The sequence below is a fragment of the Emericellopsis atlantica genome, assembly GCF_019669845.1.
Source record: "Emericellopsis atlantica unplaced genomic scaffold F5Z01scaffold_36, whole genome shotgun sequence".
Taxonomy (NCBI): Eukaryota; Fungi; Ascomycota; class Sordariomycetes; order Hypocreales; family Bionectriaceae; genus Emericellopsis; species Emericellopsis atlantica.
In genome coordinates, this window is record NW_025764738.1 from 80730 (window position 1) to 96845 (window position 16116).

Sequence of the window (16116 nt, forward strand, 5' to 3'; positions counted from 1 at the left end):
AGGACGATAACGATATGCCGTAGTGGCTGGTAATTGAAACGAAACGATGAGTGAATGAATGTCGCGGCCCCTTGAATGGCGACCCAGAAAGCAACAGCAAAATGATTGATCGAGACGAGCTCAATCAGCACAAAGGATGAACTGGACTGGAATGGGAGCAAGAGGAGGTTGACCAGGCGTGCGACGTCGCGGGTAGGATGCGGGCCACTCTGCGTAAGGGGGGCCGCGTCTCACAGGCCACCCTGATTGGACGCCCCAGCTAATCTGAGGGAATCCAGGGGTAGGCGCCCTCCGCAGAAATTGATCGTCGTGATCCGGGTCCACCTCCCAAGTCCAGTCTGCCTGAAGGTACGTTCTTGTAGTGTGCTTTCACGGGCTGTGGCTCATTCAGAATGTCTTCGGTTCATGCTTCGACATTTTGTTCACGTCGTATCTTTGCTGACGGACCGCTCAACCCACGGCGTAGAGCCCATGTAGAAGAAGCCAGGCACTTGTCCAAGGACTGTGGTGGTGCCTTCCAAATGCAGGAACGACATGACTGGCCGTGGAGGCTCGTTGCGGCTAGTGCGCGCTGATCTTCTGATTGTCTCAGCCTGCTGATTGGTGCACGGCATCTTGTAACGCCCTAGTGAGCACCTTGCGAAGCAGAGCAAACGTCACCCAGAATCTTGCGCGTTGCAACAAGTCTCGCGCAGTTCCCTTCACCGGTCTCAGGATTCCGAGTCTATTAATACGTATGGGCTCAACATGCGCACGGGATGCACTTTATCAAAAGTGTGAATGATTTGCCAAGCCCGTCGCGCGTATCGCATTGAGGACTGTTCTCTTGGCCTTGTGGCACCCCAAATTAGCGCTTGGTCAGGCAATCGAGGACACCCTCAGCCGCCATTGGACCTGGATGCTGTACAATACTCGACGTGAACCCTAGATGCAGCCGCAATGACGTGAAACACCTAAAGTGACCAACGAGCGGCGTTCAATAGCTCGCTGACATCAACGCAAGCCTCATCTCGTTGCAGTGTGCTTTCGCGCCATGTATGTTGTGCTACTACGTACTGGGCTCTGGCAGGCTGACATGGCCTCGCATTGATCCAGAGCCACTGTTGGAAACAACCCTTGCACATCTGGCGCAAGGCAAATAGCCATACAAGGCAGGTCCTGTACGGAGCCGAAACTTCAGGAGAACCAAGCATGTGAGTTAAGAAATGCATTGGCAGTTTGGCACCGTGGCAATAACAGAGGCATTGAGTGTGAAGATGATGGATCAGGCCAATGCTGACAATCAGATGGCGCCTCGACGGTTCTGGTCGATGTGAGGGTGTTGCATCGACTCATATCCGTATGCCATCGTGATGGTTTATATGTACAATTGGCCATTGAAAGTCAATAGATTGAAAAAGGTAAGGTATAATTAATACTGTTCTTGTGCTGCGGGTTCACGCGTGGTTGGAAGCGGGATGTGGTCTGCCTTATCTTATCGCACCCCGCGCCATGACGCTGGCGGACCAAGCTCACATCCATCACCAAGACCTTCCTTCTCGTTGGTTTCGCGACAGCCAAGGCGATTCCCTCATTACCACCAATTCGCTCTCCACTGGGCCAGCGACACCACTTCAGAGAGACCGCCACGTGTTTTTCTTCCGCAATGGCCTCCTCGACGCCGCCCCTTCTCCTCACAAAGCGCCTAACCGCCTTCCTCTCCGCCAACACATCCCCCTCCCTCCCCAGCCTGCTCATCACCTCACCGACCGGCAAGCTCCTCGCCCACGCGTCGCCCCACCCCGTCTCCGTTCTGCGCACGCACGCTACCGTCGCGGCGTCGCTGCTTTCGATCCACGCATCAAATCTCTCGCTAGAGGAGAGCTCAGAAGAGGAGGATGAGGAGGATGCAGAGGAGGTGTCGGCCAAGGAGGTCACCAAGCCACAGACCGTCACAGTCCAGACCGACACGGGCGTCGTCCTGATACGGAGGCTCAACTGTGGGCTGCTGTTCGTCTGCATCGGGATACCGACCGAGTCGTCGTCCTCCTCGTCGTCCGCCGAGGATGCGACCGTGCAAGCCCAACTCGACCCCGGCGAGGCATCGACTTCCCTGACAGTCCCACCACCGACCGTCTCGACGAGCCCCAGCGATGCGGGGAGTCACCTGAGCAGCACCGTTGGTACGAGTGCCTCTGTTGCCGATGCCGTCATAAGGAGACACGCAATCGAGTTGGCGAAGTGGCTGGATGACAAGCTGGGCACGTTGACAGTACCGGATGAGGGCGTTGGCGGCGAATAGACCAACAAGTCTTCGTATGAGAGAAGGTCGATTATGTTTTCACGGCGTTGGGATTGATACCAAGATGCATCACGGGGCTGAGCGTTCCTTCAGGTGTATATATAAACACATTATATTCGGCGAGTAATGATTCCTCGCTCATTTGGGTCCATGATGCTAGTGTTGCTCCGTCCATTGCTCATCCATCTCGTAGCAATAGTAAAAATCAGTCCCAAGTCCGCAGCAGAACGCCCTTGCAATGCTCGCAACAAAAGTCCAGAAACGCCTATTCTATGCTCATCCGCATGAGACCATCATGCGTATCCGTCATGCCCTGAAACCCGATCCTGCCCTTCCCATTGACACGACTCCCGGCACTATTGGTTCCCGTCGTGTTCTGCTGCTGAGCACCGGGTGTGCTTCCCGAGTCGCTGGGCGCGCTCTGACTCCCTGCCTTTTCACCGCCGTTACTGCCTGGCCGTGAGCCCCAAGGTGCAACATCGCGTTGCATCGGGCTCTGAGGTAGCGGTGAGTTATGTACGCTCAGGCCAGGGCTAACAGCACGGCGCTTGAGGCTCACGGGATCAAAGTCGTCATCGCGGCGACGCTTGCTATTGATGCGACGTGTGATCTCAGTCGCAGTAGGCGGCTGACCCGGATATGGGGTTTGTGCACTGTCGGATCGTTCCGAGTCGGAGCGCCGCTGCGCGGCAAGCCACTGTAGAGGGCCCCCGCCCGAAGGCGAGTCCATGGGCACATCCTCACTGATGCCGGACGATGAGCCGCGAGGTAGGCCGTTGTTGGGTGGTGGCGGCGTTTTTTGGCCCGCGACGCTGCTTGTCTCCGAAAAAGTGTCCCAGAAGTGTTTGCCTTTCGAGTTGCGCATGGCATGCTGCTTGAAGCTGCTGGACAGCCCCGCCGCGAGATCGCCCATCAGGTCGCCCTCGGGTATATCATCCAGAGTTTCTTGAGCGGGCGACGAGAGAGCTGATACCGGGGCATGGCCACCTGGGGGCGGCACTTCGGGCAGTGGCTGCTGTTGTATGGGGGGTCGCCGAGGCTCGAGGTCTGGCACATCGCTCTCGCGCACTTGCTTGACGACCTCGGCTTCACGCCGTGTCTCTGTTTCCGCGGGCGCATTCTCTTCGAAAAGGGCTGCTCTGATGCGGGCAAAGGTCTTCGTCTTGGGCAGCAGGTTGCCTCGTCGGGTGACGGGTCGGCGTACAACACTCCTTTGCCCATCGCCCGAGCCATCCGCATCAATAGGTTTACCGTGCTCGTCGGCGTCCATCCCCGAGATATGAAGCTGTTTCGCCTGCCAGCTAATGCTCTCCCTTCTGGCGGCGGACGCGTGAGGCGGTGAAGATCCCCCACCCTGATGGCTGAACCCCAGTCCTGCTGTACCTCTGCCCTTCTTCTTGATTGGTTTCCTGCCCCGTTGCCGCTGCTGGAAGCTCATCAGGCTCCCCATCGCCGGCGATCCAAAATTGCCGGTCGGTTCCGCTGTCCTGGATACCTGGGGCGTTGTCACGTATGCCTCGTCTGTGTCCTCATCCATGATATCGTCGTCGTCGGACGAGCTCGACAGATCTGAGCACATGGCCCGTGTGCTGCCCAGGGAATGGCTGAGGTTGGTCTTTTCTTGGTTCCCCATCATCGACCAGAGGGATGTAGACGTCTGTTCCGGTCCTCTGGAGAAGTTGTCCCGTCGGCCTGGGATTGCCATCGACTTGCCCCCCATCGTAGGGGAAGAATCCGGAGATGACTGTTCCGCCAATGTGGAGTGGTGTAAGCTTGTCGCGGCGCGGGAGAAGTCTAGGCCCCTGGATCTTCTGGGTAGAATATTTGTCGGCGAAGCAAACGTATGCCCCTGGTCAAGCTTTGGCGACAGGGGCACAGGTTTGGCTGATCCCAGCCCGGTGAATGCAGGCGGCGCCTGCTCTTGTTGTTCTTGTTGTCGTTGGCTTGCCGATGCGACCGGAGGCGTTGCGTGATGCGACAATGGCATGTGAAGGGCAAAGGCGCTACTTGCAGTCGCCTGAGGCCGGCGCGGCGTCACGGGCTGAGCATTGCTGGCCGGGGGAATGCTGCTATCGTCCCTCGAGGCGCGATGGGTTGCTTCGATGATAAAGGGCGATGGGGATAGTTTGCTCGGTGTGCTGTTGCTGTCGGATAGGGAACGAGTCTTCGGTTTGGTCAGGGGTGACGGACTCGCGCTTCCCTCGTCCATCGCGGCATCCATGCTGATAGATTCAAATCGTAAGGTAAAGTTGGCGATGTGAACCCGGAAGATAAGATACTCGAGTTCGGGGACCCAGCGTGGGCCCTCGTCGTTGAGAGTCGCGTTGGCGCTTGGGAAGATTGACCTGGGCTATGGCAATATTGAGATATCATGGAAGCTCACAGACGGCTGCTGTGGCTCTGAGAACGTCATTGGCGTCGTAAAGGGCAGAATGCCTATGGCGAACGTGTTGACGGAAATGGTGATGATAAGGTGAAATCCAGGTCCGGAATTGATGGGTAGGACGGATTATGCAGAGCGGCTAGCATGGTACATTACCACAATGCCATATCATCACTGCATTTGAGCGCTCTGCCCATCCACTCTGCCTCGTACGCCTCGCGTGTGCTTTAAGCAACTCGTTTATGGCATATCTCAGGGTAATCTTTATTATCACAATGCGATACTACGTCCATGATGAATTGCCAGTGATAGTCGGACGGGTTGGCTTGCGTTACCCATGCGGGGAAGAATAGCCTCTACTACGTCTGGCCTCCAGTCATCCGTGCTACTGAAATAGCACTCTGGACGAGAGACAGCCTGGCTTTCCGATATTCAGTACCTTGCCTACTGGTACTGAGAGCGCCGCAAACCTCGTAACACGTCGCGCTCCTCTCTGTTGGACTGAGCGAAGAGTTGCCTCGCACTGGGAATTCGCTTCCTACCTAGCAAGGCTGAACAGGCCAATTACGTAGTGCCCCGCTTGCGTTGGACGAAAGCAGCATGGCACCACAGGTACTATTAGAAACAAAGGTCGCACGATGAGATTCACTTTGACAGGCGATGTTTGTACTCCCCGACTTCATGTGAGGAGCCTGGGGATATCTTCTTTGACCATGTTCAAAGACTTCCATAAAAGGCGTCAAGTTTGACTCAGTGTACATATACATGGCATTATATACGTGATGCAAATGTCCATATCATTGTCATGTCTCTCAACCGTGGCGCGCGCTCAAGCTTGCGAATGCGTCTGGACTGTGCCGCCCATTAGTCCAAGCCATGTCCATACCTAGATTCACGCTTTCGCGACTCCGTTTCGACGAAAATGGGTCGCTGGGCGCAACAGCAGCTGCCGCCGGCTTGGGCATGAATGGGTTGTTGCTGGTTGTCTGCGGCAGAGGCTGGGTCGCGTTCCTCTGTGGCGCTGCCTGAGGAGGTGGTTCTTGGTGTTGCTGTGGTGGCACAGGATGATCCTCCGGAATCGATTGCGACTGGATGGGTGGCGAGTGCGTGGTATCAGTGGACATGGACTGTTGGGGCCCACCAAGTCCGTATAGCGCCATAATGGACGCTTTATCTTGCCTGGGCGGCTGATAGTACCCTTGCTGGCCGTACATCTGGGTTGACGTCTCTGCAGGGCTCGTGAAGAATGGGTTGTTTGCCCCCGCTTGAGGTGGCATGGCCGCTGGACTCTGGTAAACTGCGCTCTGGTAGGACGTTTGTGTTTGTTCAGGGATCTGGCCCAGACCAGTTGGGGAGGCCACTCTTGTAGGCGAACGGGGCCCGAAAGGATTGCTTGTGGGGGTATGTTGCTCTTGTAATAGTTGTTGCTGTTGCTGGTACTGCTGTGGCACACTTCCAGTATTGACATATTGGTTATGCGGCGGAGGATACTGGTACTGAGTCTGGGGTGACTGGGCACTGTTCGGAGTGTTGGGAAGGAATGGATTGTACCCTGTCGCTTGTTGCTGCAAGGGCGCGGCTTGTGGGTAGGACACAGCCTGGAAGCCCATCTGTTGATATAAGTGAGGGCTTGCCGGGGCTGAGGGAGCCATATGTGGTGGGAACTGAGGAGGGTTCACGGCCTGGGGTGTCAGCCCACCTGTCCTATTGGGAAACAGAGGCTGCGGCTGGTGGGCGGACGAGATGTCAAGCTGTTGAAAGGCTTGCGCGAAATGATCCGTCTGCTGCTGTGGCGCCTGAAAAGGGTTTGAAGACTGATGGTAAGACTGCTGGTACGGGTTGTTGGTTTGGAGATTGCCGGTAGATTGGGCCGTTTGAAGCGGTGCTGGCAGCGACATGGCATCAAAGGGGTTGTTCGACTGGACCCTTGGTGAGGTGCTGCCACTCCGACCATTGAGAGATAGACCAACGCCTCCGCCCAAAGGTGTCATCGACTTGGATGTGCGCAAAGTCCCATCGTGCGGAGGTGGCGCCGGGGCAGGCGACTTACGACCGCTTTCGCCAAGTCGCACCATGGACTCGATTGCGCGCTCCAGGTTGCCGTTCACCCCCTTGAGCACAATGGCGTTGCGCTGCGCGTCGTTGAACCCCATGTCGCGCATCTTTGCCAACTTCCTCTCCATGTCGTCGCCGTCATCGTAGTTGACGGAAGCGCCAAATACACGCGTCACCTTGCCTGCCGAGCCATGCGAGGATGGTCTGTTGTCGATGGTGGGAGAGGGCGTAGGGTCCTTTCGCAGTCGCGAGGGGAAAATTGACGCAGCCGAGCGGAGGCTGAACTTGGAAGAGTTCTTTGGCGGCAGAGGGGGCGGTACGCCTTCATCGGAGAGCGGCCTCGTGTGTTTTCCACCCTGGCTTGTACCGGCATTGTTGTTCATGTACTTTGCTCGGATGAAGCGCTCCATTGCCGAGTCGGCCTCGTCCACGTCGACTGATACAGGTGGCTTCTTTCGTTCGGGGTTATAGATCTGGTTCGACACCACGTTGCCAACCTTGCGCATGTTCTGTGTCCCAAGTCAGTGACCGCACGCATGATCCTCGCGCGTCGTGCTTACGTCGACCTGCTCGTTCGACCAGCTGTCCATGCTCAATGACTTGACTTTTGAAATGTGCGTCCCCAGCTTGCGATGGATAGCCGCACATCGCATGCAGAGGAAGACTCCTAAACTCCAAGATGCCCAAGCTGCAGTAGGCAGCAAGTCAGCCTCTCAAGTCATTACCACGTGTAGGATCCTGGAACTCTCCGTACCAGGGTTGCGGGCGTGACAGTCAGCGCAAATATTGTTTCCAGCTACATTCTGCACGAGCTCCTTCAGCGTCTTCTCGTTGCGCGCCTGCTGACGCTTGCTCAGAGCTGTAGACATGTCGTATTGCGATGCGCTGGCGAACCGCGCTCGATCGGGTCGGATCAGTATCGTTACACGGCGAGCAAAGGACGTCGGTTATCTGCCGCGACCGGAAGCACGCGGACCTGAGCTGCGGATCGATATGGGTGTGACAACTTTGTGAACGGGATCGTGTGATTTGTTGCCCCTACTGCGCGGGTTTTCAAGGCCCTGGGAAATCAGGAGGAACGAAAAGGTGTACGAGCGAGAGCCGACGTCAGGCTCTCGGATTATGCAATACAAACAGACTCGCTTATGCTTTCGTCACAGATACAGTCGCAATGCTATATTGAGCGAAAGACGTAAAGAGCAAGGAAAAGAGGTCGCCAACGAAGACGGCGGATGAGCGAATCGTGGGCGGCCAATGTTGGCTCTTGGCAGTTGTTGGAAAAGGGGACCGGGGTTGGGTTGGATGTTCTGGAAGAATGCGGGTGCATGCGTCTGTCTGGCCCAGCCTACGAGCAGGTTCAGTGGAGAAGTGAGCCAATTGCAATGGCCAAGCAATCAGCTCTCAATGAATTGATTCTGCCCATTATTTTAGTAGACCTAATTAGATGGAAATGGAAGTGCAGGACGCACTGGGCTCCGACTATCGACAGAAATCATTTCCTTGACGCAGACGCCGTCCGCTATCGAAAATGGGACGACGTGCTAAATTAGTACCTCGTGTTAGCACGCCCGCGTCACGGCCGCCAGGTGCGCTAACAGGTGGGTACGGAGTACATGGATGAATACACGTACCCCACGTTCGAGCGACTGGACTGCGGACTGCTGGCCGGCCCACCGTCAACTTCACTGACATGGCACGTCTACGTACGTACTTGACTCCGGTTACGCATCGTCAACCGGAGAAAAGGTCGACACTGTGAATACGTACCTCTGTGCGAGCTTAAAAGGATTGCCAGCTGTCGCGGGTAAGATGGCTCCAGTCGACCGTTACGGACTCCTGTTTGATGGGCGGTATCGCAAGAGCCCAAGTAATCTCAGGTTTCTCGGTGATATACCTCACGAATGAAAGACAGCAGATTGCCGTGCTACATCTGGAAAGGAATTTCTTGAGTTTGTCATCTGCACCGCTACCCTCACTAGGTAACATGCCCGAACTTCGCGATGGACAGTTTAGGGTTCAAGATGGCGTGGCCAACAGGGTCATTTGGTTCGCACGACGACAGCTCCTCGTGGAATTTCCTACGAACTTTTACTTTCCCTTTTGTTGCTCCAACCAGAGCTGGAACTGCGTCCAACATGTGCCCAGCGCTGTCGTCTTACCAGGATGCCTCGTGGAATGGAGAAGAATGTCCAACAAGGCTTCCATCGTGGCCATGGATCGACTCCCCATGGAACGAGAACCGGCTGGCAAAACCTCCCTAACGAGCTTCGAATCATGATTTTCTCCATCTTACGCGAATCCGAGCGGACACACATCACCAACTACGTGACCACTTGCAAGCAATGGCAAAGATGGTTCGAACCAGAGAGCTTTCACACTATTCACCTCGATCAGCACAAGTTACCTCACCTAGAAAGCGTGATTGGCGACCGCAACCACCGCCAGCTGTACGTCCAGAAGATCAGTTTCGTCGCTAAGCTGTCGACATACGACTGCAGCGAGTGCATGGAGGAAGAGGACGAGGACACTGCATTCACCAACAGCCAAATTCTCTTCAGAGGGATGCGTGATCTGTTTGCTGTGCTGTCGAGCTGGTCTGTCGAGGGACGAGGAGGAATTTGTCTCGAGATCGGTGCCAGGTCACCAAGCGACGCCCAGCATGGGTTTCGAGAGTATCGCTTCGAAAAGTCGAGCCAGATGCAAGGCCCTCAGTCCAAGCAGTTGTACAAGAAGCATTTGCAAAAGGTCCGGGATGCTTCTGATGCTTGCCCTTCCTGGAACCTGGTGCGCCGAGGCGCACACGCCCCTTATGGCGCCAAACGTAGGGTCCTCTCTACCTTGCTGAGTCCAGCGGCGGGCAACTACCCTATCTTCTTCGGATCAGATAACAACGTACCTCAGAAGTGGTATCGATTCCCACGTGTAGAGGTGATTTCTACTCTGCAGGTGCGGAGACATGGTTATCGCCGCATAGCATTTGCCTTCCTCCGAGAGCTCGCTAGTGGAAATATGCCCAACCTCAGGACAGTACGGTACGAGAGATGGCATCACCCAGTCGACCCTTACCCGACACCACGTGCCATGAGGAATCTGGACATCATGGTAAACCGCGGTCTGGAGAACTTTAGTGTCTTCTGTGATCACGGTGAGCCGATCAATCAAGAAGCTCGACTCGACAATGGTGTTCATCTGTCTTCCCAATCGGGCTATGGAATGCCTATGCACATTGTCTTCACAATATGCCGTCTTCGTCGCGTATGCCTCTCTTTTGTAATAGAGCCGGAAGACTTTTTCTGGGCAGCACGGCGGATATGGTCTTCCGCGAAGAACAAAGCAGAGTGCTTTCCAAATCTGGAGTCGTTGTCCATGACCTGCGGCTTGTTCTGCTTGAAGGACTCGAGTGCCCTATCGGATACCCTCGTGGATGCCTCCGACGCGTTGTATCTCATGCCGAAACTCAAAAGCGTGACGCTGTGGAACGGCGGGAAGAGATGGGGCAGCTACTTGCACCTGGACAACACGAGAGGGCCCGATGGCCTGCGGAAACCATCCGTCACCTACGCGAGCACCCGTGACCTGACGACATCGGCAGTCATATCGGCATGGAAGGCCAGTTTTGAGAAGAATAGACCTGGGGAGGGGTGCCTACAAGAGGTGACCGAGAAGCTGGACAAGCGCGACATCCAGTGTGCCGCAGGCATGTTGGATCAGCTTCCCGATTCGAGCTTGATACTCACCGAGCAATCAAAGGCCGAAATGCAGCTCGAAGGAACAGCCCGGAATGCGTTTGAAAGAATTGGGTCCATAGGGCCATCGGCCACGGTGCCGGCATTGTTCTCCCTGATTCTGACCGAATCAGCGCGGCTATTACCATCGAATCTGGGATAATTGTGCGAAAATAACTCGATACCTATGCTGGGCAATAATGAGGCTGAATTGCAAGTGTCATACTTTTGTAGGAAGATATGGCATTCAACATATTCAATTCTATCCCGGTCAACGCCCATATTCTGGAATCAGGGTCAGAATAGTGGTAAGGCAATGAGTCGCGACTTGTCGACATAAACCATGTGATCTTGTCTATCATACCTAATGCTCGACATCCCGAGGTTACCTGTCCACAGTGAGTTCGGCCGTAGCGTCGAAACTGAGGCGCCACCACCTCATTAAGTAATCTTTTGCGACGTGCAGGAATTTCGAAGGACACCCGTCATGTCAAGTCAATGTTGGGACCTGAAGTTGCTGCCGAGCACAAGAGAACAGGCCAGCTTCGCTACTTGCGTAAGTACGGAGGCCAACGAGCTCCCAATCGGGCATTTCGTGCCTTGAGTAAGTTTGAGTGACGCGTGGAAAAAGTGAAACCGAAGCAAAGGCGGACGAGTCTAAATATAATAAGTGGCGCATTGCGCATCCCTGATGCCGCGCGGAGAGAGGGGGGGCTGGAAGCTTGTTGTCAGCCGAGCTTTGCGAGCATGCTGACAGCCTAATGCGCACTGTACGAACCTTGTATTTGGCCCAGCTTCTGGCCCCAGCCACGGCGCTGACGTGGGCCACACACACAGTGCGAGAACAACTGGAACATGGTCCATCCCCCTCCATGCCAGCAACGACGTACGTAGCTTGCTCGGGTTCGTAAAGCAGACAGCGCCCAGCCTCTTGGTAAATCCAGAGGCTCTCTGCCAGGCTGCCTTGCAACCCCATCTCGTTCGCATACGTATAGGCTGTTGCATCCTCCTCCTACGATCTGCACGCCAAGATACACCAGACCAGCAGGGTCGACATGGAAACGCCCTAATAAAAAGCCCACTGGCCGCAGCTTCGACACCCGAGTACCCTCAAGTTTTCCAGCTGCCATTCCGCCCTTTACGCGCACGCAACCCACCCTGACCTCATACGATGGCGGGCATCGAGCATCTCGAGGTCCACAGCAGGGTACGTCGGGCGCAGTTGACGGCCTCGTGCCATGTTGAGTCGCTAATTGCTGGACTAGTCCTATATCGTACGTTGGGTGCAGGTCGACGAAGGCAACACGGTGTCATGGAGTGTCCAACCTCATAAGAAGTCAATGTAGGCTCATTCTGCCCCGCAGAAACGCGTACATAACTGACCAAGGCGCTAGCAATTTTGGCATTGTCAAGCATCCTGGCAACGGTGCCACTGCTTTGCACTCGGCTTCCAGCGTCGGCGATGTCCCAGATGGCGCGTCTCGAACCCACGGCGAATCCGAAGGCAAGACGAGCCGCATACCGAAACGCGACTCGACCGCGCAAGACTTGCTGGCCAAGAAAGGATTCATATCAGTCAAGTGGCTGGGCAAGTGCGAGGCGGACAAGGTGTCCATGGGGACGCACGATGTCGGCGTAGGGGACGGCGGCATGTACGGGCTGGTTTTCGACAACACATTCTCGAAGCAGACCTCAAAGACGGCTACCTTTGTCGTCCTCACCTACCCAACGGACGCTCCACCGCAGACCGTGAACCATCTACCGAATTTACAGCTACCGAACTCGACGCAGAGCCAGACGAGCCTCGCGAAATATGTCCCCAACCTCGAAGGCGGCGCCTCCCAGTCCTCGGATAGTCTTCACAGTCATGGAGGTAGACCAAAGTCCGTGTCTGGCCGAAGTGAAGGGGGTTCGGCACCGACGAATTACCACGTCGGCACCCTGTCCAAGAGACGCCGCAAGAAGGGCCAGGGCTACGCCCGCCGCTTCTTCTCGCTCGATTACTCGACATGCACGCTATCATACTACTACAATCGGAATTCCTCTGCTTTGCGTGGCGCCATCCCCCTGAGCCTCGCGGCGGTCGCAGCGGACGAGCGCAGGCGGGAGATCAGCATCGACTCGGGGGCAGAAGTCTGGCATCTGCGGGCACCCAACAGCAAGGAGTTTGAAGAGTGGGCAAAGGCACTGGAGAGGGCGAGCAGGCTCGCTCGGGGCATCGAGGCCATGCCGCAGCGCCACAACAGAGCCAGCATGATGAAGCTCGATACGCGCGTGCCTCGGGGGCCTGCATCTACAAGCCAGGACGAGGAGAACGAATGGCATCAGGTCGAGACCTTGGTCAGTCGGGTTGTTGGCACCCGCGACGCCTTGCGCCGACTGACCAAAGATATCACCGCCCCAGCGTGTCCACCGTCCGGCCAATTCTTGTCGCCAAGCGCTTCGGGCGCCGTAGATGAGCGAAGTGATGGCTACTTCACCCCACCGGAGAAGAGGCCCTTTTGGAGGCGAAAATCGAGTGCTGCTACGACAACGTCGGCTCTGGCGCAGCAGGCTGTAGGCCCCGCGATGGCGATGCCCTCCCCGGGCAGCGCCAATGCGTCCATGAACGGCGCGCGCGTGACCAAGGGCAAGCCCAAGGGATCAAAGGGACAGGGGCAAGAGGAAAGGTCCGTGGAAGACCACTGCCAGGCTCTGCTGACGGACCTGGACTCTGTCGTCCTGGAATTCACGACCCTCATCAATAACAGTAAGCGCCGCCGTATGCAGGCCCCCTTGTCTGCGGGCGGTGCCTCGCGCAAGAGTATCGAGACGGTGTCCACTGCCGACGAATTCTTCGACGCCGAAGATGCCAAGTCCGGTGTCGTCAAAGTTCGAGATAGCGAGGACGACGAAGGTTCGGATGCCGAGGATGAGAATGACAATTCGTCTGTGTCGTCCGGGGAGGGTGATGAGATGACTGCCATGGGCGACGCAGGCCTCTTCCCTGCGAAGCCCAAGAGCCTTATCCCTCTGCCTATCGAGAAGCGCATGCAACGCCGAACGTCGATACCTCAGGCCACGGTGATGCCACCAAGCCTGATAGCCTTTGTGCGCAAAAATGTGGGCAAGGATTTGAGCACCATTACCATGCCTGTGTCTGCGAATGAGCCTATTTCGGTGCTTCAAAAAGTTGCTGAGCAGCTCGAGTATGCAGAACTGCTGGATCAAGCCGTGAAGCAAAAGACGCCCACGGAACGTCTGCTCTACGTTACCGCCTTTGCCGTCTCGCAGTTCAGTAGCAGTCGCGTCAAGGAGCGTGCTATCCGCAAGCCCTTTACGCCGCTGCTCGGTGAGACCTTTGAACTCCTGCGCACCGAACACGAGGTCCCTGGTGGTTTCAGGTTGCTTGTGGAGAAGGTGTCCCATCGTCCACTGCGACTCGCCATGCACGCCGACTCTGCCAACTGGTCCTTTGCCCAGTCTCCAGCACCGGGCAACAAGTTCTGGGGCAAGAGCGCGGAGATCACCATGGAGGGACGGGTGCGCGTCGCCTTACGTTTGCCCGACGGCAACGACGAGCTGTACTCGTGGAATGTTGGTACAATGTTCCTGCGTAACGTGGTCATGGGCGAGAAGTACGTGGAGCCCGTGGGCACGATGCACGTCGTGAACGACTCTACCGGGCACAAGGCCACCGTGGAGTTCAAGGGCAAGGGTATGTTTGGGGGCCGCATTGAGGACGTCAATGTGACGACGTTTAGCCCTGACGGCAGCAACACCGGCAGTGGGTTGGTCGGCACATGGACTTCAGGTCTCCGAACCCAAGGTCCCGGCAAGGCGGCGAGCGACGAGATCTGGCAGGTCGGCCCCCTCGTGCAGAACGCGCCGCAGACGTACGGTTTGACCGAATTCGCGGCCGGCTTGAATGAGATTACCAGTATCGAAAAGGATCACATGGCACCGACGGACTGCAGGCTGCGGCCGGATCAGCGTCGCGCAGAGGAGGGCGATCTGGACGAGGCAGAGTCCCTCAAGCTACAGCTCGAGGAGGCACAGCGCACGCGACGCAAGGAAATGGAAGTCAGAGGCGAAGAGCACCAGCCGAGATGGTTTGTGAGGGCAGATAACGCGCCCGACGGCGAGGAAGTGTGGAAGATCAAGAGCGGCAAGGACTCGTACTGGGAGGAGCGAGCCCGGGGAAGCTGGACCGGCGTGCAGGATCTTTTCAATGTGTAGCGTAAAGTAGACAAGCGAGCCATCAGCCAAGCGAGCGACCACTTAGCGAAGGGACCAACCGGGCCTGTTTGACGAGTAGTACACATGATACTTTGTTCGTACATTCAGAAGCTTGGACTTGACGTGGATCATGTTGACCGTTGGAGCCTTGGCGATCTCGAATCTCGGTAATGTCAGACAGCTAGAAACCTGGCTCTCCCGCCCTTGGCGACCGGGGTGCCATATTTCACCAGACAGCGGCACTAATTTCTATTACGTCTGCAATGGTGTAACGACGCGTGAGGCCTCAAACACGGCAGCAAGGCGGCTTCAGGCCTACCAGGCCTGTCAAATTCAAACCGCCGACGATCAAGGGCGTTTCACATATTTAAATTGGAGCTACAGCGTTGATCGAACGTGTCGGAGCGGCTCAGATGACGGCATGAACACTTGACCAGCTCCATCGTCCACTGGTCTGGCATAATGAAATGAATCCAGCGTTGGCAGTTACTCAATCTGCGGCCTGTTTCGGGTGGATTGAGGAAGAGGGCCCTTACGATTGAGTAGAAAAGAGGCCAGATTGGATTGGATTGACTAGATTGACTAGATTAAGTTATTATCTAACTCAGCAGAGGCTTCTTACTAGATTAAAGTTATTAGGCTCTTAGGCACTTGAGTAAGGCAAAAAAGGCCGGATTGGATTGAGTGGAAGACTGATTGAGTAGGTCTAGATTGAGTAACTGCCAACGCTGAATAAATCATCATAACCCCCCCTGGGCGTTCAGGGGCAGGGGCTGGCCAGTGGCCCGGCCGCTGACAAAGTGGCGCCGCGCGCGTGGGCCATACGTAAATTATCATCCCCTGACGATCCGGATCGGCTGCTGTAGGTACGGGAGCACGAGCCACGACACGACACCTGCAATCAGATACGTTACAGTGACTAGTCTGGACAGAATCGTCATGTCAGTGCTTGCAGGCAAACATTCGCACTACCGAAAGAAAGACTCTGCGGGGAATCGATTGGGCGATTTGAGGCACGAAGAGTGCTGGCGTCTTTGCAATTCTGTGTCGCGGAGTGTGTCTGCTCAGCCGCTGTCCTTCCGTGCTTGGTGCTGCACTGGTACAAATAGGTCGAGGCTGAGGCCTCCAAATGGCTTGGTCCGACAAGCGCTCCAGGTGATTATACGAGCAAGACCGCTCTGATGAGTAGTGCAGTCGGATCTCACGGCACCATCAAACCGGGACACGGCACTTGCAGTGTGATTTTTTGGGTCTTGTGGACGCAGCCCAGATGCTTCGCCACGATCTCTCAATTTCTGGCGACGGTGGTGGTGAATAGGGGAAGTCTCTAATTATTAGTCTGGCGGCAAGAGTCACACGTTCATTGCAATGCAGCTGGTGAGGACAACCGTCGGGCATGTGTGAGCAGACAATGCCCGTATTAACACGCGTCAGACTTCAGTTCACAGGGTGGG

At 56.0% G+C, this 16116-nt stretch overlaps 5 protein-coding genes across 5 annotated transcripts; 3 read left to right on the top strand and 2 right to left on the bottom strand.

The window, feature by feature from the left end:
• Positions 1-1418: 1418 nt before the first annotated feature.
• Positions 1419-2412, top strand: F5Z01DRAFT_666058 (uncharacterized protein). The gene has a single exon (XM_046264203.1). It carries the CDS (start codon positions 1646-1648, stop codon positions 2279-2281), a length of 636 nt encoding a protein of 211 aa, XP_046114381.1. The 5' UTR covers positions 1419-1645; the 3' UTR covers positions 2282-2412.
• Position 2413: 1 nt separating this feature from the next.
• F5Z01DRAFT_713894 (uncharacterized protein) lies at positions 2414-4858 on the bottom strand. Its single transcript, XM_046266502.1, has 3 exons — positions 4239-4858; positions 2980-4196; positions 2414-2934 (listed from the first exon to the last, which is right to left on the bottom strand). Exons 1-3 carry the CDS (start codon positions 4500-4502, stop codon positions 2547-2549), a joined length of 1869 nt encoding a protein of 622 aa, XP_046114382.1. The 5' UTR covers positions 4503-4858; the 3' UTR covers positions 2414-2546.
• A 618-nt stretch (positions 4859-5476) lies between these two features.
• On the bottom strand, positions 5477-7588 carry F5Z01DRAFT_640211 (uncharacterized protein; the record flags this gene model as incomplete). Its single annotated transcript, XM_046262509.1, has 3 exons — positions 5477-7228; positions 7280-7407; positions 7474-7588. 3 exons carry the CDS (start codon positions 7586-7588, stop codon positions 5477-5479), a joined length of 1995 nt encoding a protein of 664 aa, XP_046114383.1.
• Positions 7589-8646: 1058 nt separating this feature from the next.
• Positions 8647-10746, top strand: F5Z01DRAFT_366981 (uncharacterized protein). Its single transcript, XM_046259321.1, has one exon. The coding sequence runs from the start codon at positions 8883-8885 to the stop codon at positions 10605-10607; it is 1725 nt and encodes a 574-aa protein (XP_046114384.1). The 5' UTR covers positions 8647-8882; the 3' UTR covers positions 10608-10746.
• A 772-nt stretch (positions 10747-11518) lies between these two features.
• On the top strand, positions 11519-15132 carry F5Z01DRAFT_363565 (putative oxysterol binding protein). The gene is made up of 3 exons (XM_046259314.1): positions 11519-11651; positions 11710-11786; positions 11839-15132. Exons 1-3 carry the CDS (start codon positions 11616-11618, stop codon positions 14660-14662), a joined length of 2937 nt encoding a protein of 978 aa, XP_046114385.1. The 5' UTR covers positions 11519-11615; the 3' UTR covers positions 14663-15132.
• The last annotated feature ends 984 nt before the right edge of the window (positions 15133-16116 follow it).

Bases quoted from the DNA above. Each gene is read 5' to 3' on its own strand.
- F5Z01DRAFT_363565 (XM_046259314.1), top strand. From the start codon at position 11,616: ATGGCGGGCATCGAGCATCTCGAGGTCCACAGCAGG. The intron at 11,652-11,709 runs GTACGTCGGGCG...TTGCTGGACTAG, and splicing joins ATCTCGAGGTCCACAGCAGG to TCCTATATCGTACGTTGGGT. The intron at 11,787-11,838 runs GTAGGCTCATTC...CCAAGGCGCTAG, and splicing joins CAACCTCATAAGAAGTCAAT to CAATTTTGGCATTGTCAAGC.
- F5Z01DRAFT_366981 (XM_046259321.1), top strand. From the start codon at position 8,883: ATGCCTCGTGGAATGGAGAAGAATGTCCAACAAGGCTTCCATCGTGGC.
- F5Z01DRAFT_666058 (XM_046264203.1), top strand. From the start codon at position 1,646: ATGGCCTCCTCGACGCCGCCCCTTCTCCTCACAAAGCGCCTAACCGCC.
- F5Z01DRAFT_713894 (XM_046266502.1), bottom strand. From the start codon at position 4,502: ATGGATGCCGCGATGGACGAGGGAAGCGCGAGTCCGTCACCCCTGACC. The intron at 4,197-4,238 runs GTCGCATCGGCA...CAACAAGAGCAG, and splicing joins CGCATCACGCAACGCCTCCG to GCGCCGCCTGCATTCACCGG. The intron at 2,935-2,979 runs GTGGCTTGCCGC...ACGATCCGACAG, and splicing joins TCGGGCGGGGGCCCTCTACA to TGCACAAACCCCATATCCGG.